Consider the following 27,176-nt stretch of genomic DNA (forward strand, 5'->3'; position numbering starts at 1 on the left):
GTGATATAATTTGTGCCTTTTCATTCGACTTGTAAATATGAATTACACCCCTGTTTCTCAAGCCCCCTGACGCTTTCTCCGTGCTCCTGAGCATCTTTCTGACAACCTGGATGTCTTTTGGCAGGCTGTATGTGAGCGGACATGCCAGCTGCCGGGATTCCTGCAGGCACGGCAGATGTTCCTCTGCACAATCCAGCAGTGGGAAGCTCTGAGCAACCAGACAGACGCAAGTGGCCGTCCTCTTCCCAGCCCCTTGGGAAGGCGTTGGGTTTCCCCCACTGTGGCAGAAACCTCCCCCTGGCCATGGCTTCGGGTGGCCAGACTCGATGCTGGCAGGTGACAGTCCCTGCATGTGGTCCCAGATGTGGCCAGAAATGTGGCAGGAGGGCAGCTGGATGGTCCCCGGGTTATTTGGAGAGGTTACTTCACCGAGTCAACTTGCCAGCGGATGGTGAGAGGTCTCTGCACCTCCATCCTCTTGCCTTTGCTGCAGGCAAGTTTTCAGGAGAGGGGAAAGCAAAGAGAAGCCAGCACATCCCATTTTTCCTGGCTGCGAGAAGACCAAAGGCATCCCTGTCTCTCCCCATCAGGCTGGGTGTTGCACACTCAGCCAGCAGATGAGCATTTCTCTTTTTTTTAAGCACTATTTGGTCAGGATGGGCATGGTTTTATTTGTTGCTGGCAAAAACTAGTTGTCAGAGCATGACTATGAATGGTCCTCCATCCATGCAGAGGCAGGCGGTGGGACCTCCTTCAGGTTTATTAGGTTTGGCACTAGTAGGACAGATTTTGGTGTTGTTTTTCTAACATCTCAGAAAAATTCTTGCTCTCTGCTGATTCCCACTTGGGTTAAAAAAAATGAAATGTGGAGGGCAGGCGAATCAAGTGTTTCATTCAAAACCTCAGTTCTTGGCAGGAGAAGAAGGGGAGAACAACCCAAAGTATTAACACAGAGGGCAGGGAGGGCTGAATGCAGTCTTCTTGCTGAGGAAAGTTATTTTATTTGCTTTAAACTTGACCAGATCTACAGAAGATTAAAAAAAAGTGAGGCTTGTGGATGTGCATCCGTCAGCAGGCAGCCTGCCCAAGGGCATGGGCAGCCAGCAGGGAGAGCTGCTTGGGGTGATCTGGTTACTGCCAGACTGGATCATGGCCGCTTGGAGAGGGCTGGAGGTGGCCACAAGGGTGGATGAGCAGCGTCTCTTGGCCCTCAGCATGTCACAGAAGATTCCAGATGGTTTGCCAGGTCCCTTGTTGCTCCCAAACTTCTTTTGTCCCCATCCCAGAGCCAGGCACAGCGAAGGGTCAGGTCTGTGGGGATGGGCTGCACTCCCTGGGGGGGAACTGGGTCCCATCTAAATTACCTATCGCTGACTCCCTGTTTTCTCATCTTGGCAAGCTGTGGCTTGGAAAGTTTGGATGCACGAACATTTCCCACGTATGCCTCTTGAACTGCAGTAAATATTTGGGACTGTGCTCCTCGGGCTTGCTGAAATCAGCTGGAGGATCGGTAATTGTCTGCATGCACGGACGTGGGAGCAGGGGAGTAGGTCGTCCAGCTCCCACCGTCGCAGGCGATTGCAGTGTAGGATGACCTTTGCAAACATCTCTTAAAGTGAGGGAGTGGGGAAAAGCTATGCAGCAAGTTGGGCTGTGAACTGACGGTGGTTAGTGAGGGAAGGTGCCTGGGATTTGTGTAGTATCAGTTGACTCTACAGCCTAGATATGTGTGGCATTTCTGCTGTGAATCCTTTTTCTTCTTTTGGTATAAGTTTTTAGAGGAAAATTCAGGGGGGAAAAGGGTTGATTTTGAAGTATTCCCTCAAAATCTGCATACTTGCTCCAAGCAGTCCCTGGGGACATGCAGCATAATTTATCTGAGCTGGGCTCAGAGGTCCTTCAGTCATATCCTACAAGAACATAGTAGAACCTGAAAACTCCTTGTGAGTCCCACCAGATGCAGGGCATCGTAGACCGGGATGATGAAATGAGGCTGTGCATCATTCAGTGTCATAGATCATGGGCCCAGGGGTGACATCCTTTAACAGGGGATGTTGCCAAGTGCATGTTCCCTCCTAACAACTGATGAAGCTCCCAGAGGAGTTGTCTGTTATGCCTGGAGTCTCTCTCAGGATGTTGGTAAATCATGGTCCTGCTCCAAGAGTGGAGCCTAGTTCATGTCACATTTATTCACTCTTCATTACTTGTAAAAGGCTCTTGTTTTTTTCCCCAAAGCACATTCATCAAGGCTGTGCAGCCAAAACTTCAAGGGCACTGTAGAGTCGGTACAAGAGAAATCTGAATGTAAAATTTCACTGTGGTTTCTCCGAAGCTGATGATCACAAGACTGATGCGTTATCATTGGGGCAGAGTTTGGTCACAGGCAGCTGGTGTAACATAGATTGTAAATAAAATATGCTAGTTCAATAAATCAGGTGATGTTCCTATAGCTGGAGCTGTCAGTGGTGAGCTCAGAATGTAGAAAGTCACGCTTATATTGATATAAAGTAATGCAAGAGCTCAAGGGCGCTTCAGAGGTGGTTGGTCATGAAGAGCAGGGGATGTTAACACTATTTCTACTAATCTGCTGCCTTTGTTTCACTTTTTTCCCCTCCCCAGGACCAGGAAGAAAATAAAGGAGCCACCAGCTGGCCAGAGTTTTATATTGATCAGCTGAATTCAATGGCTGCTGTAAGTATTTCCCCAATGCTTTGGTGCTTGCGAACCCCGTCTGGGGCAGCAGCGCAGTGGTGGCAGTCGGCAGCACAGCCAGCGTTGTGCCCGAGAGGGTGACAAAGTTGTCACCTGGGTGTTTTCAGCCTTTCTGGTCTGCAGATCTCTCGATAATTTGGAGTTGGCGGTAGCTTGCAATCTGTCCTAGCAGTTCAGAAACCCCTGATGTAAGGATTTAAGGATATCTGCCATTAGACCAACAGATACAGCTGGAAAACAGAGGCATTTTCAATGGCAGGAAGGGCATTTCATCTTGTCCCAGGCTGGGAGGCTGCAAGACGGATGGCAAACAGCAGCTCTCTGTATAAAACCACCAGGCTGGTTTTTAAAGACCCCGTTTGATTGTGCAATGCTGCTGGGGCACCAAGCTGCTGTGGTTGCTTTGAAGCTGATAGCTCCTGTGCTTTTTCATGGATGCCTGCTACCACCTTGCTCCTGAGACAGCCTTCTGTGCTGGGCGGCCACAGTGAAACACGACGCTGCTGGTTGTCCGTCCCATGAGGGACGTGTTTAGATGTAATTTTATGAAATGCTTTCTTGCCAGGTGGGACAGAAATAGCACTCTTTTCTGTAGGAAATACAGTTTATTTCCTGCAAGGCTGCACAGTTCAGAGCTCCTCCATCCTCGCTCCTGCTTTCAGAATCAGAAGGTGCCGAAGATTGTGGCCACTGCACTAGAGATGGGAGCAGCATGGAAAACGAAGAAGAAAAGCATAATTTTTCTTTTCTTTTCCCCTGTGTTTGCCCTGCTGTCATGGGTCCAGGGTGACGGGGAAGGTAGGGCTGGGTGGGGGAGTGGGGACAGAGGGGTGAAGCAGAGGGCTGCGAGCCAGGAGGGAGCGTTCTGCTCCCCTCCGGGAAGGCAGGGATGCCCAGGGCTGGCCATGTGCTGCCGGCCGGTGGAAGCCCTGAGCCTGAGCAGAGCTTGTGATCAAAGCCTGCCAGATGCCTGGAGGGTGGCTTTGATCTCCCTGACACGCTGCCGAAGAGGAGCTGGGTTAAATGCAGGCGTCAGCGCAGCTCTTTACATCTGCTGGGACCCTTTCTCCCTCCTTTGCTTAAGCCTCGGCTGGCACTGGCAGGGCTCACCCTGACACCTCCAAGGGGCCAGCACCATCGAATGGTGCAGGACGTACCAAGGGTGTTGCTTTAGCTCTGGCCTTGGTTGCATGAGTTGGGGTGAGCAAGCCGTACCCCGTGCATGCCCGGAGCTGCAGGCAGCCGTGCTACTCAGGTAAAGCCGCAGGAGCCAGGGTCCCGGCCCCCACTGCCAGCTTGATAGCAAAATCCAGTGTGGGAGATGCTGAGGATATCCCATGCACACAGCCACTGTCCCCAACAGTGGGGATGCACGTTAGGGGGTTGCACTGGGAGACCTGGGAGCGACAGGGTTGGCAGGACCCACCCTGGCTGACCCCGAGCGTGGCTGCAGCATCGCATCCCCTCCAGGCTGCAGGGCGTCCCCCGAGCCCCCCACCTCCTCTGCGGGGGCACATGGGTACCTGTTGGGATGCATGGGTGCCAGGGCAGGCTAAAGGACCCTTCTTTCTCCCCTACCCCAATTTAGCACCTTCCCTCTGTGGACCCTCAATTAGTATTGGCTTAGCCCCCCACATCCCAGCCCTGGAAATGCATCGAGATTCACGTCACCCCGATGTCACCTGCGGCATCTCTGAGCAGGGTTCAGCCAGACACTTTCTTATGGGATACCGTGATGCGCTTATTTACTTCTTTCTTTTACAAAGTGTGTTTCCTGGAGGGTTGTGGGCTGGAGGGGACGTGCCAGGATTTACATCCAGAGCCCACGAGTTGGGAAGCTCCTTGCCTGAATTGCAGCCTTTCCCTCTCTCTTCTCTGAGTCTGAGGGATACAGGGGGACAGTCATGAGCATCCTCCCAACGTGGGCTTGTCTGGATGAATTGCAGGTCGGGAATTTGGGGTGACACCACTCCTGCCTCCAGGGCGTTAACTCTGGAACTTAATGATCACACAGGACAATGCTAAGTGTGTCCTTCTGAGGTGGTGATCCAGCTGTCCCAGTTGTCTCAGGGCAGTGAAGCCCAGCATCTTGCCAGGGCTTGCTGGGGGGTGAGGACTGGTTTGGGGAAGAGGGCATTGAGTTGCTGTGGCCTTGCTCAGCACTGGCCGATGTTTGTTTCCTCCTGCTTTGAAACAAAACCCAAGTGGCTGGGGAGATGCAAGGCCATCAGCAATGCTGCCCCAAAGCTGATGTGGGTTGAGATGTCGCTGACTTGTGATGCCCCAAACACCCGCAGCTTAATTTTACATGTGCTACCGAGTTGTCTGGGTGCTTGCGGGCAGCGTCTTCAGCCAAAAGTGACGCATTCACCCTGCTGTCCCCAATCCAGGCCATCTCCTTGCAGACCACAGGAGTTTTTCCAAACTGCTCCTTTTCCCAAGTTCTGCGATTGCCATAAGGATCTGGACTTTTAGACTTCCAGAGTTGGTTTAGGGTCCCAGCTCCATCCCCATGGCTTGGCACGGCTTGGCAAGGTGGTGGGTGCTCCCACTCCTCAGGCACAAGCTTCGCAGGGAAACCTCCCCTCTTAAATCTGCCTTTCTCTTTTCACAGAGGAAATCGCTGATCGCTTTGGAAAAAGAAGATGAGGAGGAGAGAAATAAAACAATTGAAAGTTTGAAGACTGCACTGCGGACGAAACCAATGAGGCAATTCCCTTCCATTCCTAGCTTTGTCGCAGTGGTCATGGGTCTTGATTCCTGACCTCTGGTGGAGGGGGGGTTAAATAGAAATATAAATGGGGCCTGCTCAGGATGAGGGAGGCAAGGACCCTGAAACACCACTTGCTTTTTTCAATTCACCTCTTGTCATTTTGTTCCTTTTCCTCGGTCCTTTTAGTGGCTGAGAGCCACCAGGACCTTCACATCTCTTCAGGGGAATCAGGTGACTTCTTTTTATTTTTCAAATTTGCTTTTGTTCTCATTGGAACAGAATGTAAAAATTCTTTCCAGATCGAATTTAAAAAAAAAAAAAATATCCAATTTTTGTTGGTCAACCAGGCCCTTTGTTTCAACTTCAACTTCTCTTGCACTTTTTAAAGGAATAAAATCACATGAATCTTCAGGCTTTTTTGAAGAGAGAAAAAAAAAATGTTGCTAGGAGGTTTTGATGAGGAGGATAAAGAAAGGGTGGGACTCTTTCTGAATGTCTGTATTTTTTCCTAAATTCAGTTTCTCTGGAGTCTGCATGCACACATCTGCAAAACCTTTAAGATGCCTCAGGTCAACATTTTCTGATGGGAAAATGTTTCTTGACCCGGTCTGGTTATGGAAGAAACAGCTATTGCTTGTAATTGCATTCCCCTCTTCGGTTTCTCTTTTGCAATGGTTCTGGTGATGGTACTTGGTAAGAAATTGCCAGGGTCGAGGGTGAGCACCCCATTTCCATGGAACTTGGGCACCTTGGGTGCTGGCTCCCCACAGTCCCCTGGGAGCAGGGCTGTTACCCAGCCATGAAACTTCGCAAAGTCCTTAAAAGTAGTTTGTGAGTCTGTCTCACTGGAAGTCAGAAGGATCCAGCAGGCTTTATAGACAATTTTACCTGTTGGACCTGCTTTTGCTCCCAGGGAAGTGAACATCAAATTTCCTATTGACTTTGGCTGGAAGAAGAGCAGGCTTTGAAGCAGAGAAATCAGTTTTCCCCAAGCCTGCAATTACCCCTTTTGTTGCTGCGCATCAGCATGGCTTGTTTCGAATTAAAATCATCCCAGTGCTGGGATGTTCTTGGCTCATTTGCTTTCCGAGCCCGTGCCTTTTGCCAAACCAGAATACACCCATGCCTGGATGGCATCGGGCAGGGAGGTCCTAAAATGCCTGAGCAGCGTGCAGTGTTATGTCTGCCTGCTCTAGCGAATCTGCCTGGGGCACTGCCATGCATTTGCTGCCTGCTTTCTATTTAGCGATGTTACAAGTCATCATAAAAATCAGAAATCCCTTAAAATTGGTGAGATGTACCTAAGGAGGAGAAGGGTGTGGGTGGTGAGGCAGGAGAGGCAGGAGAAAGTCTGACAGGCGTCATGGTCATGGGCTCGGCTGACATTGGGGTGTCTGTGGCTGACAAGGAGGTGTCTCCAGCAGTTGGGAGTTTCTTCCAGTCCTGTGCAAAAGTGGTCCCAAGCGAGTGAGATTTAAGACTCAGGTTGGGGACTGGGAAGGTTTTGCAGCAGCGTGGCTGCAAACTCCTAACCTCCACCCTGGGGCTTGTGCTGATGGCTGGGTTAGCTGGTCCTCTTCCAAATATCCTACCTCTGGACAACCTTGTGCAGATGATGCCTGGTTGCCTACGCTACCGGGCACTGATTAAATTGATTTTTGCAACCCCATCCCTGTCTCTGGGCTGTAGGAGTCCTGCAGGCTTTTTGCTATCCAAAGTCCAGGAAAAAATATGTAAGAAGGTCCTGGGTTTACAACAACAGACAAGTCAGCCCTGTTTGAGGGTAAAAGGGTCCTTTAGCATTTGGTGTTAAAGCTAGAAACCCTCTTTCTAACAGGTTTGTAACCCGGTTCATCGACCTGGATGGCTTGTCGTGTATTCTGAACTTTCTCAAAAGCATGGACTATGAGACGGCAGAGTCTCGAATACATACCTCGCTCATTGGATGTATAAAAGCACTAATGAACAACTCCCTGGGCCGGGCTCACGTCCTGGCCCATTCGGAGAGTATTAACGTAATCGCTCAGAGTCTGAGCACGGAGAATATTAAGACGAAGGTGGCAGTGCTGGAAATCATGGGCGCTGTGTGCCTGGTTCCCGGGGGCCACAAAAAGGTACTGGAGGCAATGCTGCACTACCAGAAATACGCCAGCGAACGGACTCGTTTTCAGGTAGGTGGGTCTCAACTTGCCCCTCGGCTCCTGAAATTCGGCATTCTTGTCCCTTCTTCCTCCTTGATATCTAAATGCTGCTTGCAAATGATTTATTATGGCCGTTTGCAACTTAGATACTCTGGGAATTACCCCAGCACCATGTCTGATGAGATCTGCAGCTGAGCAAAGAGTGAGGAACCGGTTATTTAAGGCAACACTCTCCCCCCAAAAAATTCTTGCTTGTGCAGGGTCACTGGGATCACAGCTCTGCAAGGCTGCAGCACATCTGGATGGGCTGATGTTAGCCGAAACGGGTGCTGGGGTGGGCTGCATTACAGCAGGCAGCAGCTGATGATCCATCGCCAGCAGGTTGCTGCAGGGGCTGTAGGAGCATCACGAGGAGTGGTTCCTGCATGCGTCCCCTGACTGTTTCTGCAGCATTGGGGCTGTCACTGGGTGTTTAACTGACATTGCGTGTTTGGCAGACGCTGATCAATGACTTGGACAAGAGCACGGGGCGGTATCGGGATGAAGTGAGCCTCAAGACAGCCATCATGTCCTTCATCAACGCAGTCCTGAGCCAAGGGGCAGGCGTGGTGAGCGCTGGGGCTCTTGGAGAGGGAGGTGTTTTGGTGGGTTTGGGGTGGTTTTATTTTAATGAGATCGCTGAGGATGTGCATCTTGTTGTGTTGACCCCACAACTGTCCCTTGCAGGAAAGCCTGGATTTCAGACTTCATCTGAGATATGAATTTCTTATGCTTGGGATCCAGCCAGTCATTGATAAACTAAGAGAGCATGAAAATTCAACCCTCGACCGGTGAGTAGTGACCCCCAGCCCACTGGGGTTTTTTGCCCTTGCCTTACACCCTCCCTTTCTGGTTTCTGGGCTTGGCCTTTGGGGAAAACATGTGGGTCTAGACTTACCCCTCTTGAGGAAATTCTTTGTTGTCACCAGAGAGGGAGGGGAAAGCCCCAGCATGGTTTTGCTGCGCTCTAACTTAGGGTTGAGCTGGGAAGGATGTGCCGTCGGGGGCCTGGGGGATGCTGCCAGCCCTCCTCTTCCTCTTCACATCCCAAAAGGCTCCTCGGACAGGCTGTAGTGACTGGGAGCTCGAGACTGAAGATCCGGTTGATGTTTCAAATCTTGCTTGTCTCTGGGCTGCTGCCAGACTGGCCGCCTGCAATTTACTAATTGTCACATTCGTATCTGCTTTTAACAGTCTGGTTTTTTCCCCTTTCTTTCCTCAGGCACTTAGATTTTTTCGAAATGCTTAGAAATGAAGACGAACTGGAATTTGCCAAAAGATTTGAGCTGGTGAGTACGAATGTTGCTGATGCAAACACTGGCACTCAATGTCATGGTTCCTTTTAAAAGCGCCTATGTGTCCTGGGACAAAGCACGGACTTTTGGATAAAATTTGGAGGTTGGGAAATCTGTCTCCTGTTGCCCTGCTCTGTTGCAGCCTCCATCCTACAGCCTGCTTCATCCCTTTTCTCCTCTGGCTGCCGACCAGCGCTGTTTGCCCCCATCAGGACAGTGGGGCTTGTGTGTCCATCAGGTGTGGGGTGGGGATGGCTCGTGGGGTTTGGAGCTCAGACTCGGGAAACAGGAGGTGCCGTCGCCAGTCCGATGGCCTGACCTCGCTTCGCTCCTATCCGCAGGTCCACATCGACACCAAAAGCGCGACTCAGATGTTCGAGCTGACGAGGAAGAGGCTGACACACACCGAGGCGTACCCGCACTTTATGTCTATTCTCCACCACTGTCTCCAAATGCCTTGTGAGTCCCGGGGGAAGCGAGGAAACCCGCAGCTGCCGGGGGCTTGGCAGCCCATGTCTCGTCCCCGGGGGCACCAGCGACGTCCCTGCTGCTCCCCTTACTCCCTCCCCTCCTTCCCCGACAGATAAAAGAAGCGGCAACACTGTCCAGTACTGGCTGCTGCTTGACAGGATCGTGCAGCAGATCGTCATCCAGAGTGACAAAGGGCAGGACCCCGACGCCACTCCCCTGGAAAACTTCAATATCAAAAACGTCGTCCGAATGTAAGTGCTCGCCCGCCTTTCCCGGGGCTGGCTGCTGAGCAGCACCGACACGGGCCGCCGTGGCTTTGGTGCCTCCTGCTCTGGGAGGCGAGAGGGCCAGGGCTGGGGGTTATCCCTGCCGGGTTGGCATCACTTTGACCTCTTAAGCACAATGTGCAGGTGAATTAAACTCAGCCTCTGTGTCTTCAGTGAGCTATTTCCCCCAACCGCTGCTGTTGCTGTTCCTTATTCATCACTTACTGTCACCCGCTGATGTTTCTGCTCCTCGGTCGGACAAGCCAGCACCCCTGGAGCTGTTGAGACAGCACTGCATCCCAGACTGCAAAACCCTGCTGGGGGGAGGCAGAGCAGAGGTGTTTGTTAGAAATACCAGTTTGGGAGCCTTAAATCCCACTGCCCAGGCTTGCTCAGTCACGTTTCTTGCTGGTGATGGTCGCTTGTTTACTGTGGTAGGATTGTCTCATGTGCTACATGTCTTTTCCTTTTAGGTTAGTCAATGAAAATGAAGTGAAGCAGTGGAAAGAGCAAGCAGAAAAAATGCGAAAAGGTGAGTGATGGAGAGATATACGGCGTTAACTTTAACCTTAGCGCACACGGTAAGCTAAACAGATAACATATACATGTATTTAGCTGGATGGACTCTGCAGGCTTTATTGAGTGGCTGAGATAATGTCACGCTATGAGGCTTACAGGGGAAATGGGCAAAAGAGATATTCATTTTTTCATGGGGAGGCCCTGGCCAGGGTATTAAGGCCCAGCACAAGCTCCCTTGTCTTAACTGCACAGCTTCTCTGCAGGGTAGTGGGGGGGTTAGTCCCCCACGTGCTGCCATTTACCAGAAGGGAGTGTTTGTAACCCAAAAGTGCTCTCGTGGGGCTGTTTCAGAGCACAGCGAGCTTCAGCAGAAGCTGGAGAAGAAGGAGCGGGAGTGCGATGCCAAGGCCCAGGAGAAGGAAGAAATGATGCAGACGCTGAACAAGATGAAGGAGAAGCTGGAAAAGGAGTCCAGCGAGCACAAGCAGGTCAAGCAGCAGGTGGCGGATCTCACGGCGCAGCTCCACGAGATGAGCAGGGTGAGGCCCCAAACCTCCTCCATACTGTGGCCCAGTCCCAAACCCCCTGCAAAAACCATGGGGTGATTTCTGGAGGCTGAGCTGTACAGGGGGCTGAGAAAGGTACTTGTTGGGAGGGCCACCAAAATGTCCGTCCCTGGTGATGGGGTGAGTTTGCCTCTCCAGCTGCATCGGACCCCAGTCAGGAGTGCTATAGCCTTTGAGTGATTCCTATACTGGTTAAATTTTGGTAAAAAAAATTAAAAATGGGCACGGGGGTGTTTCTTGGGTGGTGTCCCCCAGCTCCCTATGACCAGTCCCCCTTCCTCTTTCTCTCCCAGAGGGCGATCTGTGCTGCCGGCCCCGGAGGACCTCCCTTGCCACCAGGAGCTCCTGGTGGCCCTTTACCTTCTCCAGCTCCCGGATCCCTTCTTCCCCCTCCACCACCACCACCACCCCCAGGGGGATGTCCCCCACCGCCTCCCCCACCACCCCCGCCTCCAGGCGGTCCCCCACCCCCCCCTGGCCCCCCACCCCTGGATGGGGTGATGCCTCCCCCCGGAGCACCTCTGGGCTTGGCCCTCAAGAAGAAGAGCATCCCACAGCCGACGAACGCCCTCAAGTCCTTCAACTGGTCCAAGCTGCCAGAGGTAAGCCGGGAAATAATTCGGGCAGGGAAACCGGAGTGTGCCGGACGGCCACCCGCTGATGTAAGGGCAGGTGGGCAGGGGACCCCCAACCTGCAATGCTCCTGCTGTCTTGCAGAACAAGCTGGCAGGCACCGTGTGGACCGACATAGATGATGCAAAAGTGTTCAAAATCCTGGATCTCGAAGACTTGGAAAGGACATTCTCTGCCTACCAAAGACAGCAGGTAACGGCTGGCCCGGGGCGCACGCGGGGATCTGGGCAAGGTGCCGCCGTTACGAGGTCACGCGGTTTCACTTGTGGTCTCAAAACACATCTCCCATCATTATTTCATACCAACACTGTGTTTGGCAGATTGACTTGATCTGCTTTATCCTCTCATCCGTATGGCAGTGCCTTTTGCATTGAAGTGGCCGTTCACAGCTCGGAGTGCCTGAGTTTGCCCCTGCCCACACACCTGACCACGCGTGTCATGAAGATGGATTACAAAAGAAAACAAGAAAAAAAAGAGACAGGGAATGTATGAAAATAGCCCCCAGATGTGACCACGGTTGGGTAATATTTTTGGATCGCTCTTAACAGCAACTGCTTCGTGTCTCCGTATTGGGTGGAAAATTTCTATCCCTCTCTGGCCAAGAAGGACTAAGTTTTGCCCACATCTACCATGGGTGGATCTCTTCTTTTATTTTTGTAGTGAGCCCAGAGCAAAATGTGAGCTTTGAACAAAAAAGCAAATCCCAAACCAAAATAATGACACTGCAGGCAAAAGTCTCTGCTTTTTAATCTCCTGCTCAAGCAATATGGCCCCACTTTGGAAGGCATCAAAGCCCACGAAGAAAATTAGACACTTGTCTTACCCCAGGCAGGACCACGATGGGCAAAAGCAATTTTTTTGAGAAGGCAGGAGAAAAAGCAAGGGGAGAGGCTGGAAAAGTCATGTTTACCTGCTGAGCGTCTGGCTGCGTTGCTGGGAGGAGAGGACAGGTTGTCCTGTTCTTGCCGGGCTCAGGCAGAGGGACGGTACCAGGAAGGAGTGGACCCAACACATAAGCTCCTTAGACAACGTGAGAGTTTAATCTCTTCCAGAGGCTAATTGAGGGAAAGATCAGGGTGGATTAGAGCAGGGCAAATATCAACAGTAACCCATCAGAAGTATGTGCTGCCCCGGTGTGTTTCGGGAATAGGTGACCACAGTGCTGGCTCTGTCCCCCGGCATTTTTGGAGCTTGACTCATGCCTACTGAAGGGCATGTCTGCAGACAAGGTGAAAATGGAAGAGAAGCAAGAATAGAAACCTGGTGTGTCAGCGGGACAGTTCGCCCTCTGGCTTGCCTGCCTGAGTCCGTGAATCACCTGGTGTGCTGCAGATTATTGCCAGGCAGGAATTTAAATATAATTTGGCTTGGCCGAGATCCTGCTGGGTGAAGCAGCTGGTTAGGTTCAGGGCCAGCAAGAAGGGGGAGATGGTGCAAGGAGCTCTGTGACACGGGCTTTCACCCCAGATGGGATGAGGACCAAGACGGAGCTGAATCTGGGAGCCAGGGACTGGGGTGGGACTGGCAGAAGATGCTGCAAGAGCATCTGGAAGGGAGATTGGGAAAGAGGAGGTGAAAGCTTACCTGTTGAGATGCTGCTGGGGCTGGAGCCACCCATGGGAGCATGACGCACGAGTTCCTTGTGGCTCATCCAGCCTTCATGGTAGCACCGGTTTGTGTGAGTTAAGTGATGGGATACATCCCCCCTGGACCTGAAGGCACATGATTGCTGACCTGCAGGTCCCCAGGGTGCCCTCACCTGCAGTTCCAGCGTGGGGAGGGGGTGCCTGGCTGTGTGTGGGTGCCTGGCTGTGTGTCCCGGTGTTGCCGGCAGCACGGCTCTGCAGACAGCTGCCGTGCACGCACCAGCACATGGGGTTAGTGACGCTCCTTGAGATAACACACACACCACGGGGCACTTCGCATACGGTGTGGGGCTGGGGGACCTCCATGCGAATCGCCTGTCCCCTGCAGGGAAGGATGATGAACTAATGCCTTAATAATTTGCAGCAGTTTTGAGCTCTAGAAAAAGTTGGTTTCTGTGCTGAGCAAGCAGTGGAGGAGTAGGGATTTCTCCTCGCTGCTCCCCGTCTTGAGCCCTTGGCTGAAAATCACTTCCTTGGTGATCGCGCCTCTCACTTGTCCTCAGACACAACGTGGGACATCAGGGGCTGCCTGCCCGCCCATGCCCTGAGCACACCGGGGCTCCAAAATCGCATGGCCGGGTGGTACCTCACTGTGGCCAGCACCCCAGCAGGGTTTGGGAGCAGCGTGTAGAGGTGTGCGTGGTGCAGAGAGCTCTCAGACCCCCCACGAGTAGCTGTTGCAGAGCTGCTGTTGATGGGACTTGCCTGTTTTTATTACCGTAGTGCCTGGGAATCCCTAAGTAGTGCACAGACCCAAGACTTGATGATGTACTTAATTTTAAGCATCTCTTTAAATACTTATCCCACGTCACAAGCTGGAATGTAAACACAAGCTATAAAGTGAGCTCTGCAGCTCTCAGGAAAGGCCCTTTCCACGCGGGGAGGACAGGAGCCCTCTGGGCTTCCTGGGGCTCAGCCTGGGACCATCCTCGCCCCGTGCTGAGCGAAGCACGGATGCTTGCCCAGAGCTGTCAGGAGAGCCCATATCCTCCCCATCCTCCCCGCCGATGCTCTGCAGATGTCCCTGTCCCCAGGGAAGGGCTCATCCCCACAGCTATACATAATACCAGCATTTACCAATCTTGCTAGATATACCAGAAAAACCAACAGGAGCTCTGTGTTTCAGGCTGTGGTGTGAGGACCCAGCAGGACCAGGGGTAGCTGCTGAAGGATGTGTATGTGGTGATGGAGAAAAACAAGTCTAGGGCCATCAGAGCTTAAATGTGCTACAGAGGGCTCTGCGTCTCCTCCATCGGGGATGTTTTGCGAGCCTGCAAGGGGAAGAGGCTGGGAGTGATGCTGATTAAGTGGCAGTGCCACGGCCGGGGCAGTCCTGGCAGGTTCTGCAGTGGTGAGTGATGTAAAAGACCCAGGGCCAAGTGGAAAAAATAGGTGTTGTTGAACCAGGGGCTTAGCAGTGAGCCGGGAAAGAATTCATCTCCCAAAAAAGGATGAAAGAAGAAAAGCCTCCAGCTCCTCCGTGCAAGCGAGAGTGACCTGCACAGGGGCCAGGGGCAACAGGAGCGGAGAATGTTTGTGGGGATGGTGACAGATTTAAAGCTAGTCCTTCTTACACCGCCATCCCGCAGCAGAGGCTGGATCACAGTTCGTGCAAGGGAAAGGGGCAGGGTTGAGGCTGGTTTGAGGCAGAGAGGGAGGGTTTTTGTAACGAGCCTTTTCTCTACCTTAATGCATGAGGAGCCATCCCTCTTCCAGAGCAGGAGACTGCAGGAGGACCACCGTGTCCTTCTCCTCTCCAGCAGTGTGGAGCTGGTCTGAGCATCGTGGGGCAGGTCTGGGCATCGGGATGGAAGGAAGGCTTCCTAATTAAGGACCAGTTAAATGAACAAGAAGATACCCATTGCAGCTTGTGGGTGTGGTTTGTGCCTGTCCCACAAAGGAGCCTGCTGGGAAGAGGTTGCTTTATGAAACACTGATCCTCAACCTTAAATGATCCACAGAGTTAAATTCTGCCTTTGCAACAGCCTCACGTACAGCTAAATCGTACGGTTTTTCATCTGACCTCCCTGAAGTACAGCAGTGGCAGCTTGGGTGTCCTTACTCAGGGTCTGCAGGTCCCCGTTTCCTTGCAAAGCCCCCGATGTGGTGGCATTGCCGGAGGTCTGCTCCTGGGGATGGTCATGGCAGCTCTTCGACACATGTGTCTACACAGACGGGTGCAATGCTGCCTCGAGGAACCGCTCAGCGCTACGCCGGGGTGCCCATAACACAGCCATGGGCACCCATCCGTCACGCTGAAGAAAGGGTCTGTCACTCCTTTTCTTGGCTGGTATTTCTTTGCCTCCTGGCACATCTTGTTCTGCTAGTTGGCCGTAGTGTTTCTGGGGGCTCGAGGAAAGCCTGACACATTGATTTTTAGCCACGGGCTTTGTGATCGGCGCAGCTCAGCCCCCAGCGGGTGCTGGTTCCCCAGGCCCAGGTTTTTGGTGGCATCTATCGGAGCCCTTTCCCATCCTCCTGCCCAGAGCCACGTGTGGGTCCTGGGCTGATCCAGCCTCGACAGCTGGTCAGGGGAAAACCCACATAAACAAGGTTTCCTCTAAAAAGGCAGCAGTGATGGGGCTGTGTTTGGGGATGACCAACTCAAACCAGGCACATGGGTCATCAGTCACCTCTACGCGGAGGAGCTGGAGGGAAATGCCTTTGTAAACCAACAGCGTTTGGACCCATCCACCCCCTCCACTCACTGCCTGCCTTCCCTTTTTTTAAAAAAATAACAAAACAACCATTTATGCACCTTTGAAACCTCCCTCCCCACGCATGGAGGTCTCTTGAGCCAAGTACAAAAAAAAAAAAATAAGATGCAGCCCAGGGAATGAGGGAAAACTTCTGTGTGTGTGCGTGCACACATGTATGATGCCGGCTTTGCTGCACATGCTTCCAGTCTGGTGGGGGGAGCCCGGCAGGACAACCAGGTCTTTGGAGGAGCACAGCACCGGTGGGGCATCAGGGTGGCATTCAGCCAGGCTGCCGAGCCCTGGAGAAGGGAGGTTGTCCCTGTCGGAGGAGAAGCCGAGGGGAAACGTGTTGCCATGGCAAATGGTAAAGTTTTGCTGCGGCCAGATTTGCTCCGGGATGAGCCTCTCGTTATTTCCACTTGAAAGCCCTGTTTTTCCTGGCAGTCACGTTGGCATTTCAGTCCCTTAGATTTGTAAAACCTAGCAATTTCCTTCCCCGGCACGGCGGGCTGAGCGGTGCTGTGCCTTTGGGCCAGCGCTCGCCGACTCTGGCGCAGAGCGGTGGCAGGGCTTGGCCAGCATCCTCCCACCTCGTCCCACGTCCCCGCCTCGTGCAGCAGCACCTTGGCCTGATCCATCCTTGCACATCCTTCAATCTTCACCACGTTTTCACATCCAACCCCCCTATTTCGGCGCTGGCAGACCCTGAATACCTCCCCGTGCTGCCAAGCCCCCCCCGTATTGCACCCTCCCCTTGTCTGTGCTTCGATTCCTTTTGGTTTTGCTGAGATCACTGAACTGCATGTGTTTTTACTGCCTTTTTCCATGCTTCTGCTATGGCCGTAGGACTTCTTTGTGAACGGTAACTCCAGACAGGTAAGCGAGCATCCGCAGGAGCTCGGCGCCTGCGAGCGGTGAGGGCAGGGCGAGCGCGGGGCTGGGGACACGGGGGACACACGCCGTGCTGCCGCCGGGGGGGTTAACACGTGGCAAAGTGGGCTTTAAATCGGAGAGGTACAAAGATCACCAGGAGGAGCAGCTCGAAAGTTGATGCTGGGGAGGCTGGTAAGTAAGAACCTGCCCTTTCTGCTGTCTGGTCGGACATTGAAGCCAACATCCGAGTCCATGGGTTAAATTTTCAGATGTGGCTTAACACAGAGAAGCTCCTACCCCTGAGCATTTTTGCTTGTCAAAACATGGAAGTAGATAAACTTGTACCTGTGGGTTGAAGCTCTCTGTTTCGGTGTGGTCAGAGCAGGTAAGGCACACGAGAGGGGCAGCGGGTGGTAGGTGACTTGGGGCTCACCTTCCTTCACCTGCCGCTGCCTTCGCTCTGCACCACCCGTCCCAGAGCTTCCCGCTTCTTATAGCTGTTTTTTTTTTTTTATTCAAACAAGAAAAAGAGTAAAAAATGGGAACTTTCGTGCTCACTCTCAACCCGTGCGGTGGCTGTGTGCCAGGTCTCTTACGCTCATGGACATTTAGTGCGGATCCGTAGTGTGTGGCACCTTGCAGCTCCAGGTTGTGTTCCTTGCAGAAGGATTGAATAGCTGGCTTTTAATTGATTAACCTTACTAAAGCATGTGATATGGTAACTTAAAACCGGGGGCAACATGAACCCCTTGGGCAACCCTGCAAAATTACTGTTATGTAGATCTGCCCATTCGCCCACAACCGCAATTTGATATATTGTTGGTCATTTGAAGGTAATGTATTTCAGCTGCTTAGGAGATGTAGGTGCTTATGCCACACTGATTCCTGCTTTCAAATCCCTTATTTTGGGAGAATTTCACCAAAAGAGCAGCAAATGCTGCAGGTTGCGTTTGCAAGTCTGGTACCTTGTATTGGTTAGCTTGCTCGGGAGGACTGATGCGTGAAGGGTGACTGCAGATGTTTGGAGCAGGGGTGAAGAACAAGAGTGATGCTGAGTGTGTGCAGCAGCCCGTAATGAAATATTTCATGCGAGGATTTAATGAAGTATCACAAATATGTATGCTAAGAAAGCCCAGCTTTATTTATTCAGCAGTGCCTATGTGTTTGCAGATTTTTAAATCTTCCCTGTCTGAGAAAATATTTACATTTCTAACCAGTGGCTTCAAAGCCAGCTCTGGTTTATGAAATGACTTACTGTGTTTCAGTTACAGGCGATGGGTTTTACCCGTAACCCATGGTGACATTCCTGATTAATGGGGGCCCACTGTGTATCACGCTGCGATGTGCAGAGAGTACTAAATGTCTTTGCTTCTCCATGGCTTTTCTCCAGGCTTTTCTTTTTTTTTTTCCCCTTGTTTTTTGTAGAAGGAAGATGCTATCGATGACACTTTGAGTTCCCGGCATAAAGTCAAGGAACTTTCGGTCATAGATGGCCGGAGAGCTCAGAATTGCAATATCCTTCTCTCCAGGTATGGTTAATGCCTTCTCGTCCTCTGGGGAGTGGGGGGATGCTTGATACCCTGCCCTGGGCTGGGGGGGGTGCTTCTTATCCCTGGGAGGGGGCTTTAATGACAGGAACCAGTGCGGGAGGAGAGCCAGCGTCACCTGAACCCAGCTATAGCCTTACACTGTTCATAGCAGGGTGGCACGGGGAGGAGATGCGATTAACTGGGTACGTGGTAATTCGGTGTCCCTGGAAAAGCCCCAGAGGGGCTGGGGTACCCAGTGAGCCTGTATAGGGGGTGGGAGGGGGGGCGATGTCACCTCTTATCTTCCTCAGCCTGGGTTTTGTTTGCTTTTTGATGGCAGCTGAAGAGGGTCTCTGTTAGGCTGGGTATCGGCAGGGTGCAGGGAGCGGCACCGTAATTCGGCCAGGGCCTGGCTGCCTGCACGGCTGTCCTGTGCCACATCTGGATTTTGGGAAGGGGATGTCCCCCTCTTCCAGCTGCCCAGCCCTGCTGGGATGACAGCCTCTGCACGCCCCTCACCAGGCGGGCTTAGCACTGCTACCAGCAATTTAATCTCATCCCCGGCTTGCTGCCAAGAGGATAAAAAGGGCCTTTTTTGGCAAGATAAACTACACCAATAAGACTGACTCCTGAGAAAGGAGAAGCCAGGCTGTGGCGGTCTGAAAGGATCAACTATCAGCGTAGCTACTTGAAAAAAAAAAAAGAAAAAAAACCAAACAGCAGCAGAAAATGCCACTTTTTTCTGACTCACCCAGAAAAAAAAAAAAAAAAATCCCAACAGCAGTCAAATATAGCTCCATTCAGAAATATTCACTCTGCTGCCTGGAAGGACAGAAGCTTTTATGCCACCCAGGACCAGCTGGGATGGAGCAGCATCGCTGGCAGGTTGGGCTTGCAGCCGTGGTGCCCAAATTCTGTGTTTTCCTGGACCGTGGGTCAGCGGAGCTGGTGCCTTGCCTGGGAAGCCCAGCTGGTTTCCTTCCCTGGAAAGCATACAGAGGCTGATGCCTGCAAAAAAACCCCTCTGGGTGGATAACTCGTGGTCCCTGGTGCTTCTTCAAGCTCTCCCAGAGGTGGTCTGCCACCCCGCAGGCAGCAGGAGCGATGAGTGCAGCGAGCCATGAGCTGCAGCATTCAGTGGTAAAATTGCTGTGTTTATGGCCGTTTCTGCTCTGGGTTGCTTCTGGGGATTTTCGTATTTCCTAGCTGTCCAAATAAAAAGGATGACGATGAAAGCAGAGTTTAAAGCAGCAGGCAAATGAGTACGTCTATGGCAGCCAGCTATTAGCAAGTAAAGCGATGGGATTTGGGGCACTGGCTTGGCTGCTCCCCGGAGTACTTAAGCTGAGCGTAGTCAGAGTGGGGTTAGGTGTAATTCAGCCAGAGGTTTAAGTGTATAATTGAAAGTTAATCACACAAATAGCTCCTTTGGTGGGAAGGGGAGCTACCCAAGCGCTTAACTTCAAAGACATCTTGCATGTCTTACTGAGTAAAGGTCCTAATTTCAAATTTCATCTCACCAGCAAACCTTTCTCTTCCAAGAAAGCGATGGCTGGAAATGAGTCGCCAGTAATTAATCCCACAAAAAGGGCAACACAGAGGCCGCTGCCTTGTCTGCCCTCCCCTTTGGGTCATTTCCTAGGGGAGAAGTGGGATCAGACCTGCCCGGCAGGGTGGTTCCCAGGCCTCTCATCCAGCTTTTCCCGTGCACGTCCCACAGCATCGGGGCCCTATGGGGACGAGTGGCTCTGGGGGAGCAGTGGCTTGTGCTGGCCGCTGCTTTGGAGTTGCTTTGGGGTTTGTCCAGTGATGTTCCCAGGCTGCCCAGGGAAGTGGTTGAGTCACCATCCCTGGAGGTATTCAAAAAGCGCGTGGACGGGGTACTTCAGGACACGGTGTAGTGGGCACGGTTGGTGGTTGGACTCGATGATCTTGAAAGTCTTTTCCAACCTAAATGATTCTATGATTCTATGACAGAGGGGCCAGCCGGGCAAGACATTTCTCTAGCACTGCAGCAGCAGCAACCAAAGCTGCCCCTTCCCCCATTTCTGCAAGGGACCGCAATCACGTTTCCCCAAAATCCCTTTGGGCGATTTACTCTTGATGCCAAGTGGCTAAAAGGAAGGGCAGTGTCAGGACAAAGCCCAAGCATCCTGCTGGTGGCCTCAGGTCCAGCCCCTGCATCTCTAGCAGACTCTGTGTGACCTTGGGCAAACCCTTCCACCTCTGCCCGCCCCAGCTGCCCACCCCTAAGCTGGGCAGAGCAGCGGGTCCCTGGTCCCAGCGTTGCAAAGGGACTGGTCTCGCAGGGTGGCTCGCTGCAGCCAGGCTGCTGCTCTCCTGCCTCGCTCATGCGGCCACCACGGGGACGAGCAGACTTTCACATGTGAAAGGACCTGCGAGCTTGGCCCCTGATTTAGCCCAGACGTTTGTAAGCTCACCAGGCATTGTCTGGCTTGCAGCGTGGAAAGATTACGGCCAGCGAGATACTTTATCTCTCTCTGTAGATTTATTTTTTTGCCTGTTTCCCTTGCTTTGGGAGAAATTACTGTGCAGTGAGATCACTGGATTTTCCTCTGGCTTGTAGTGCAGCACAAGAATATTTTTAACACTTGCTTTTTTCTTCTTTTTTTTTTTTTGGAGAATGCTTTGCCAATGTCAGTGCATTATCAGGTCTCCCTCTGAACCCACCGTGTCCTTGCTTTTGCTCCCTGTGTACATGTGTATATTTAGCACTGCGTTCTGCAAGATGCAAATCAAACCCTTGCTCTATTGCTTTCTGCCTATGCTGGCAGTGAATGGCTCGTTTGATTCCTCTCTCCAGCGAGGCAGCATGGAGCATTTTTTCTCAAATGAATGTGGCTTTTCAAGAGGGCGAGTCCCTTGCCTGGCAGAATTCTTTTTTCCCCTTCACACTTATTACGTCCTTCGCGAGACTCTACAAAAGCCACGCAAAATAGCTCCGCGCTTGTCAGGCTGGCGAGCTGTCACTTTGCATCGGCGGGCTGCTGGCTTTAAATCCCTGTGACAGCAAGTCCTGTGACCCCGTTCCTCTCAGACGGCTCGCGTTCGACAGCTGCTGCCAACAATGATAATTATTGTAGTTATAGATAAGCTTCTAGCTTTCACTGGCCCCTTTCCCATCAAATTGTCTGAGAAGCTGTTTTCTTCTGGCGCCCTGCGCTTGCTCTCTGCCGGTGCCGGGGCAGGCTCTTGTTCTTGGCACTGGGTTTTGATGATTCCTGAGAAAAGTTTTTTCAGCTTTTTTTTTTTTTTTTTTAAATATATTCTATTATTGACTTTGCTTTTAATGAGCAGGGCTTACAAAAGTCACCCTCATCTTTCACCACCCTCCTGGAGACAATCATTTAGGTGTTCACTTTGGCTTTGGATGAGGGGTAGCTGCCTACCTGCCCCCTTCTCCCAGGAGCATTTTTCCCTCTCAGGGATCCCCCAAATGTCCAAACCCAGCCAGTGTCTGCTTTTCACCGGGGTGGGGACCGATGTGACATTTGTTGGCGGTCCGAACTCTAGTATCGCTGCTTGGGTGTAAAAGGAGCCCTCCTGCAGCTTCATATCCCACCTCAAGTCGTGTCCATCCCGACCACTGCCCTTGTGCGGGACAGGTCGGGTGTCTCCAGGACGTGTCTGCTCATCACTGCGAGCATCAGAGGGGACATTTTTCATGGATCGGGTTTGCTCCTTGTGAGGCCACCCTAGCAATTGTCCTGGCCGCGGCTCAGCGCAGCCGTTGTGCTTCCTCCCCTGGCTGAGGTGAGATTTTAACTCACTCCTCGTTAAATAAACCCTCTTTTGGGAGGCTCCCTCGAGCAGGAGGTGAGAGAGGACTGGGTACAGGATGAGAAACATCAGCTCATAAGGAACAAATATTTACTTGCCGGGTCTGTAAGATCCACCAGCCTCGATAAAGCTAATCCTTCACTTCAGGTCTTGAGCAAAAGATTTCAGGCTAAACCAAGCTCTTGCTACCCTGGTCTTAGAGACCAGCACCCTTCCTGCTTCAGCTTCATCTTCTAAAAGCCAGCTCTACAGTCTCAGTCTGCTCCCTGAAGAGATGCCAGGATGAAAAATACCCTCCTCGTTTAATTACTTGCAGTGATCAAGTCAGCTCCCGATCTTCTTTTTGATCTGCTGATCAGGTTGACACAAGCTCTCACATCGCGCCATAGGATGTGTTTCTGTTTCAGCTTGTTCCTTTGAGCCACATCCAGCATTTCAGCATCCCTTGGCAGCTCTGATCACTGAGACTGAGGCGATCAGTTTCTTTAAAGCCCACCAATGGGTCTTTTCAACTACGCAACTTTTGCCTGCATGCAAGAACAGGGAATTATTTTTTCTTTAAACTATCTATTGCAACGGCTTTAACCATCGCTGCAAGCTGGGCGACGGATAGGGTATTGGCAGACAGAGTTGCAGGAGTTTCTGGGCTTTCCCTCTTTTGCATTTAGATTATTTTATCAACCACAATGCAAAAACATGAAGAAAAATATGTGTGGTTTTGCAATCAAAGTAATTGCAGGGAGTGGTCACAGGGAGTGCTGCAGACGTATTAAACTGTAATTAATGGCTGCTTTAGCCCAGGAAGAGCTGAGGGCATCTTTCTATCTATCTATTGCCTCAGATCAGGGCAAGCTGCTGGGGGCAGACCAGCCTGTTGTTGCTTGTTGTGATACAATGGTCTGTGTTTTTAGAAATCGCCAATTTGAGGCTACATCTTCAATTCCTGTTACGTGAAGTGAAGGAAGAAAAAGGTGGAGGTGGGGGCTGGTTTCCAACCCGTTACACTTTGAAGGACATTGAATCCCCACCCCTCCAAAAAAAACCCTGATGGGTTTCCTGCGATGCTGAGCAGCTGTTTCCCCAAATTTTGGGTTTCTTCCTCTTTCTTCCTAGAGGGAGACTCCAACCAAAAGCAGGTGGGGGAGGCAATGTTCAAATGCAAGAAAAGCAGCCGAAATTGGCCAAATTTTCCTTAGGGGTTGTGGCAAGGGGTTCAAGGAGCAGTGCTGAGCTGGGCTGTGCTGCTGACAGGGAGCATGACCACCACTGACCCCGTGGCCCTCAGGGATGCTGGCACTGCAGGAGCAGCATCGCGACGGGCCAGAGTTACATAGAAAAGTTATCTATTTTGAATACATGTATAATATACTACATAGAATAATATAAAATACTATAAAATAGGGGACGGCAGCTGCGGTGCGGGGAGAGGGAATTTGCTGGTGGGGTTTGACCCCCTGTTGGCAGCGGGGCCAGGGCTGCTCTGTGCTGTGCCTTGGCAGAGCACGGTCCTACCACGTTTCTCACACATCCTTCTTCATAACACGCTGTATAGTGTTATTTGTGATGCTGCTGCTGGCCGGGACTTAAGCTGTTCATGTTGCATGGGTGCGTATGGAAATGCTCCCGAACCTTGCCTGTTGTCTGGGCTGGGAATAACTCTTCTTCCCCTCCACCTTCCAGGCTGAAACTCTCGAATGAGGAGATCAAACGAGCGATATTGACGATGGACGAGCAGGAGGACCTCCCAAAAGACATGCTGGAGCAGGTGGGCAACTTGTCTCATGCTTCTCCGTGGTTGCCTCATGCTGAGACCACGCTGTGCAAGGCGCTTGGGACCAAACTGCAGCTTCAAGAAGTGTGTCAGGGCCCCAAATTATTTACCAACTGCATGTTGAAAAACCACCCAAGTGGGCTGGAGCAGCAGGAAAGCAGCTCGGTCGTAGCATCGGCACCAGGAGCAGCATGGACTCCACACGCTGTGCCTGTACCCGGGTCTGCCCTGGGACCCCGAGGCTGGGCCAGTTGCCCATTTTGTGGTTGTGGCTTGAAGTTCGTGCTTGGTGGACATTTATTTTTGAAAGCTTGTTCAGCGTTTGTACAGTCCTCAAAAAGGGAATCCCATTTCTTAACGGCCTCTGAATCCCTTTGGAAGCATATTATTCACCTGTCCTTAAAGCTGAGCTGGTAATTGCGCTTTCAGCAGAGACATGGGAGGATTCATTGCACAAAATTTCCATCTGCAAATAGGTAGATTGCAGCAAATGAGAGTCCCTGACATCTCTGGCAGAGCTGATGTCGAAACCTCCTTGGAGCAGACGTAGTACATCTGTTGTAAAACCAGAGTGATGGCAGGGCAGAAGCAAGAGGCAGTAATTTGATGGAGTAATGGGAGGAAGGTCACAGGGACAGCGATAACACTTATTTCACAGGTGCCTTGGGGTCGCTGTCTGTACATGCTGAACAGGTAGTAGATTCAAGTAAATAAATCACCATTTTGCTCCTGAAAAACTGCATGGACCTCATGTCCACCAGTGTGCTTTCCCTTGTTTAGCTCCTGAAGTTTGTTCCTGAAAAGGGTGACATTGACCTGCTGGAAGAGCATAAGCATGAGCTGGACCGCATGGCCAAGGCTGACCGGTTCCTCTTCGAAATGAGCAGGTTGGTGGCCCAGGAGACACAGGTTTTGGCCAGTGGCTGCACGGGCTGGTCACGAGGTGGCTGTTTCATGGAGCCTGGTTGGGAAATAAGCCCTGCTTACTGTTTTTCAAATCAAGAAATGAGTGGGCTAAACGGACAGGAGGGCAAGCAAGGTGCTCCCACCCATAAGGATCGCTCATGATGCTGTGCTCCTAAAATCAGGGTTGCATGTCCCAGACAAGCAGCAGCTGAACAGAGCAGGGGGAGGGATGGGGATATGGACTGTCTGGAGAGAGGTGTTGGCTTCCCAGGACATGTCCCGACACATTTCCCCTCTCATTCGGGGGAGAAAAGCTCAGTCTGGCACAACTCTGCAAAAGACTGCATCATCTGCATCATGGCCCAGGTGGGAAGTGCTGTTTGAATGGTAACACAGTGCTCCTTTCCCTTTCCCATGAACATATCCTTATGAATACTGAAGACTGATGTATGTAAATTTTGCCCTGCTGTGTAGATGAGTCCCACTCTTCACCTCAGGAACGACTTGTCTCTGGGGCTCCTGAGAATATATGAGACGGAAAGCAAATGTCATTTCTTCCTGCTCCTGGTAGCAATCGTTTAAGACTTAGAAGTCTTCAGGGATGAATAACCTTATCTTTTGCATGCGCATCCTCTAGAGGTGCTGGTTTAAAATCTTGAAGCTCCTTATTTAAATCCAACTGAGTATTGAGCTCTTTGCATTCCTTAGCTGAACTTCAAGCAAGTTACTTGTTTGCAAAGTCAGTGAGTTTTACATCTGAGATTGTACTGGGAGATCAAAAATAGAAACACTCCTGTCCTCCCTGAGAAATGCGCCAATGAACACCGGGGCGATGCACCGTGTAGTTGCTGAGTGTCAAAGACAGGCAGCACAGAGCTGTGAAGTTCAGACCTGAGCCCTCAGGGCTGGAAGATGCTCAGAATTAGCTTTCCTATCACAGGTCACCTTTCTTCTTCACAGTCTCTTGCCCAAGTCTTGCTCCCATGCCTTCATCTTTTGGAAAGCACAATGTGCCGATGCAAATATTTTCCTTGATTTCTGGCACGGCTTTTTAATTTGCCCTGTGGTCTGTAACTGAGTGTGATGTCTCTGTCACCTCTGATTAGCACAACGACAGCGTAGCCCATGGCCTTGTCTGTCTCCCATGGGTCCTTGGTCCAAATGACTCAAATCAGACTGCCATTTGCGTACAAGTGAGATCGTGTTTAGCCTAAATACAACTGACAGGAGCAGAGCCATCCCTAACTTGCACAGGAAAGGGCTGGATTGGGCTGTGTTGGTGGCCTCCCAGCCCAGGCCATCATTTTGAGGATCCGAAGGTCCAATTTTGTTAGTGCTGGTAGTTGGTGTGCCTGTGTCCAGCTGCAGCTCATCACAAAGCCATTGGGAAACCAGACCTCATTAGCATCTTTGTTAAGGAGTGGTTGTAAAAGAACTGTTTGTTCATAGCAATAGGGTGTAAAAGTGCACTTGTTGAACATGCTGAGTTAAGGATAGGCTTAAGCATGTGCTTAAGAGCCCACCTGGATCCACCGCAAGACAGCTGTAGCTTCAGTTGTCATTTTTTACCACCTCAGCATAGTTTCAGGGAGAAATGCGGTCATTATTTTTTAATCGCTGTGGTTCAAACGTGCTTTGTAAGCACAGCTGTGAGCAGCAGAGCAAGACCTCTTCCTGGAGGAAGCAAAGCTCAACCTGCACCTTTTTTTTCCAGGATAAACCATTATCAGCAAAGGCTGCAGTCCCTCTACTTCAAGAAGAAGTTTGCAGAGAGAGTTGCAGAAGTCAAACCCAAGGTGGAAGGCAAGTGACCAGACCTGCTAAGGGGCTCTGTGCCGGCACAGGGAGCGCTCGTAGGAAGAGCATCCCTCTGTGCCAGGGCGAGCCTGGTCCGCGTGGAGGTTGCAGTGACACAGGGGAAAGGAGGGACTTGGTGGTCACTCTTTGGTCATGGGGACACTGAGGGGGTTGCTGCAAGAAAAGGGGACTGGTGTGCTGTCGTGGCAGGGGGTAATGTCCCACACCTCTCTGCTTTCAGCCATCCGTGCCGGCTCCAAGGCAGTGCTGCAGAGCAGCAGCCTCCAGCAGCTCTTAGAGGTGGTCCTGGCCTTCGGGAACTACATGAACAAGGGCCAGAGGGGCAACGCCTTCGGGTTTAAGATCTCCAGCCTCAACAAGATCGCGGACACCAAGTCCAGCATTGACAAGTGAGCAGTCCCTGCCCTCGCCCTCGGTAGTGTCCGTGGGCCCCAGGGTTGTTGGGAGAACGGAGGGGCCATTAGTGTTGCCTCTGGGATGTGGGTAGGTGGGAGCAGTCCCCTCCCTCCTGCTGCCCCATCTGGTGCATCTGATACTGCAAGCATCCATTTTTTGAGCAGGACAGATTTCGAGGGAAGCCAAGCTGCAGATCAGCAGGGGGATTGATGGGGGCTTTCCTTCCTGGGCTGGCAAAACAGAGGCCAAGGCTGATTAGGAGGATCATCCTCCAAATGCTTTTTTCCCCCTTTGAGAAGCCAAGAGCCACCGTGCTGTGGCGCAGTGGCCAGAGGAGGGGTCCCAGCAGCTCCTCTCCACGGGAACCCCCTCTGCAGCCCCT

At 51.7% G+C, this 27,176-nt stretch overlaps 1 protein-coding gene across 3 annotated transcripts in view; it reads left to right on the forward strand.

The window, feature by feature from the left end:
* The window catches only part of DAAM1 (dishevelled associated activator of morphogenesis 1), a 98,355-nt gene that overhangs the window by 61,624 nt on the left and 9,555 nt on the right, over window positions 1-27,176 (forward strand). For all 3 annotated transcript variants that reach the window (XM_075029592.1, XM_075029594.1, XM_075029593.1), the window contains exons 5-21: window positions 2,620-2,691; window positions 5,327-5,421; window positions 7,263-7,596; window positions 8,064-8,174; window positions 8,293-8,396; window positions 8,828-8,894; window positions 9,242-9,359; window positions 9,484-9,622; window positions 10,111-10,169; window positions 10,508-10,695; window positions 11,016-11,324; window positions 11,440-11,547; window positions 17,999-18,102; window positions 23,584-23,668; window positions 24,455-24,561; window positions 26,295-26,383; window positions 26,619-26,787. In XM_075029592.1, coding sequence (XP_074885693.1) covers window positions 2,620-2,691; window positions 5,327-5,421; window positions 7,263-7,596; window positions 8,064-8,174; window positions 8,293-8,396; window positions 8,828-8,894; window positions 9,242-9,359; window positions 9,484-9,622; window positions 10,111-10,169; window positions 10,508-10,695; window positions 11,016-11,324; window positions 11,440-11,547; window positions 17,999-18,102; window positions 23,584-23,668; window positions 24,455-24,561; window positions 26,295-26,383; window positions 26,619-26,787 — 2,258 coding nt within the window. The remainder of the gene's footprint in view (window positions 1-2,619; window positions 2,692-5,326; window positions 5,422-7,262; window positions 7,597-8,063; window positions 8,175-8,292; window positions 8,397-8,827; window positions 8,895-9,241; window positions 9,360-9,483; window positions 9,623-10,110; window positions 10,170-10,507; window positions 10,696-11,015; window positions 11,325-11,439; window positions 11,548-17,998; window positions 18,103-23,583; window positions 23,669-24,454; window positions 24,562-26,294; window positions 26,384-26,618; window positions 26,788-27,176) is intronic.

The sequence above is a fragment of the Buteo buteo genome, chromosome 6, assembly GCF_964188355.1.
Source record: "Buteo buteo chromosome 6, bButBut1.hap1.1, whole genome shotgun sequence".
NCBI classification, from domain to species: Eukaryota; Metazoa; Chordata; class Aves; order Accipitriformes; family Accipitridae; genus Buteo; species Buteo buteo.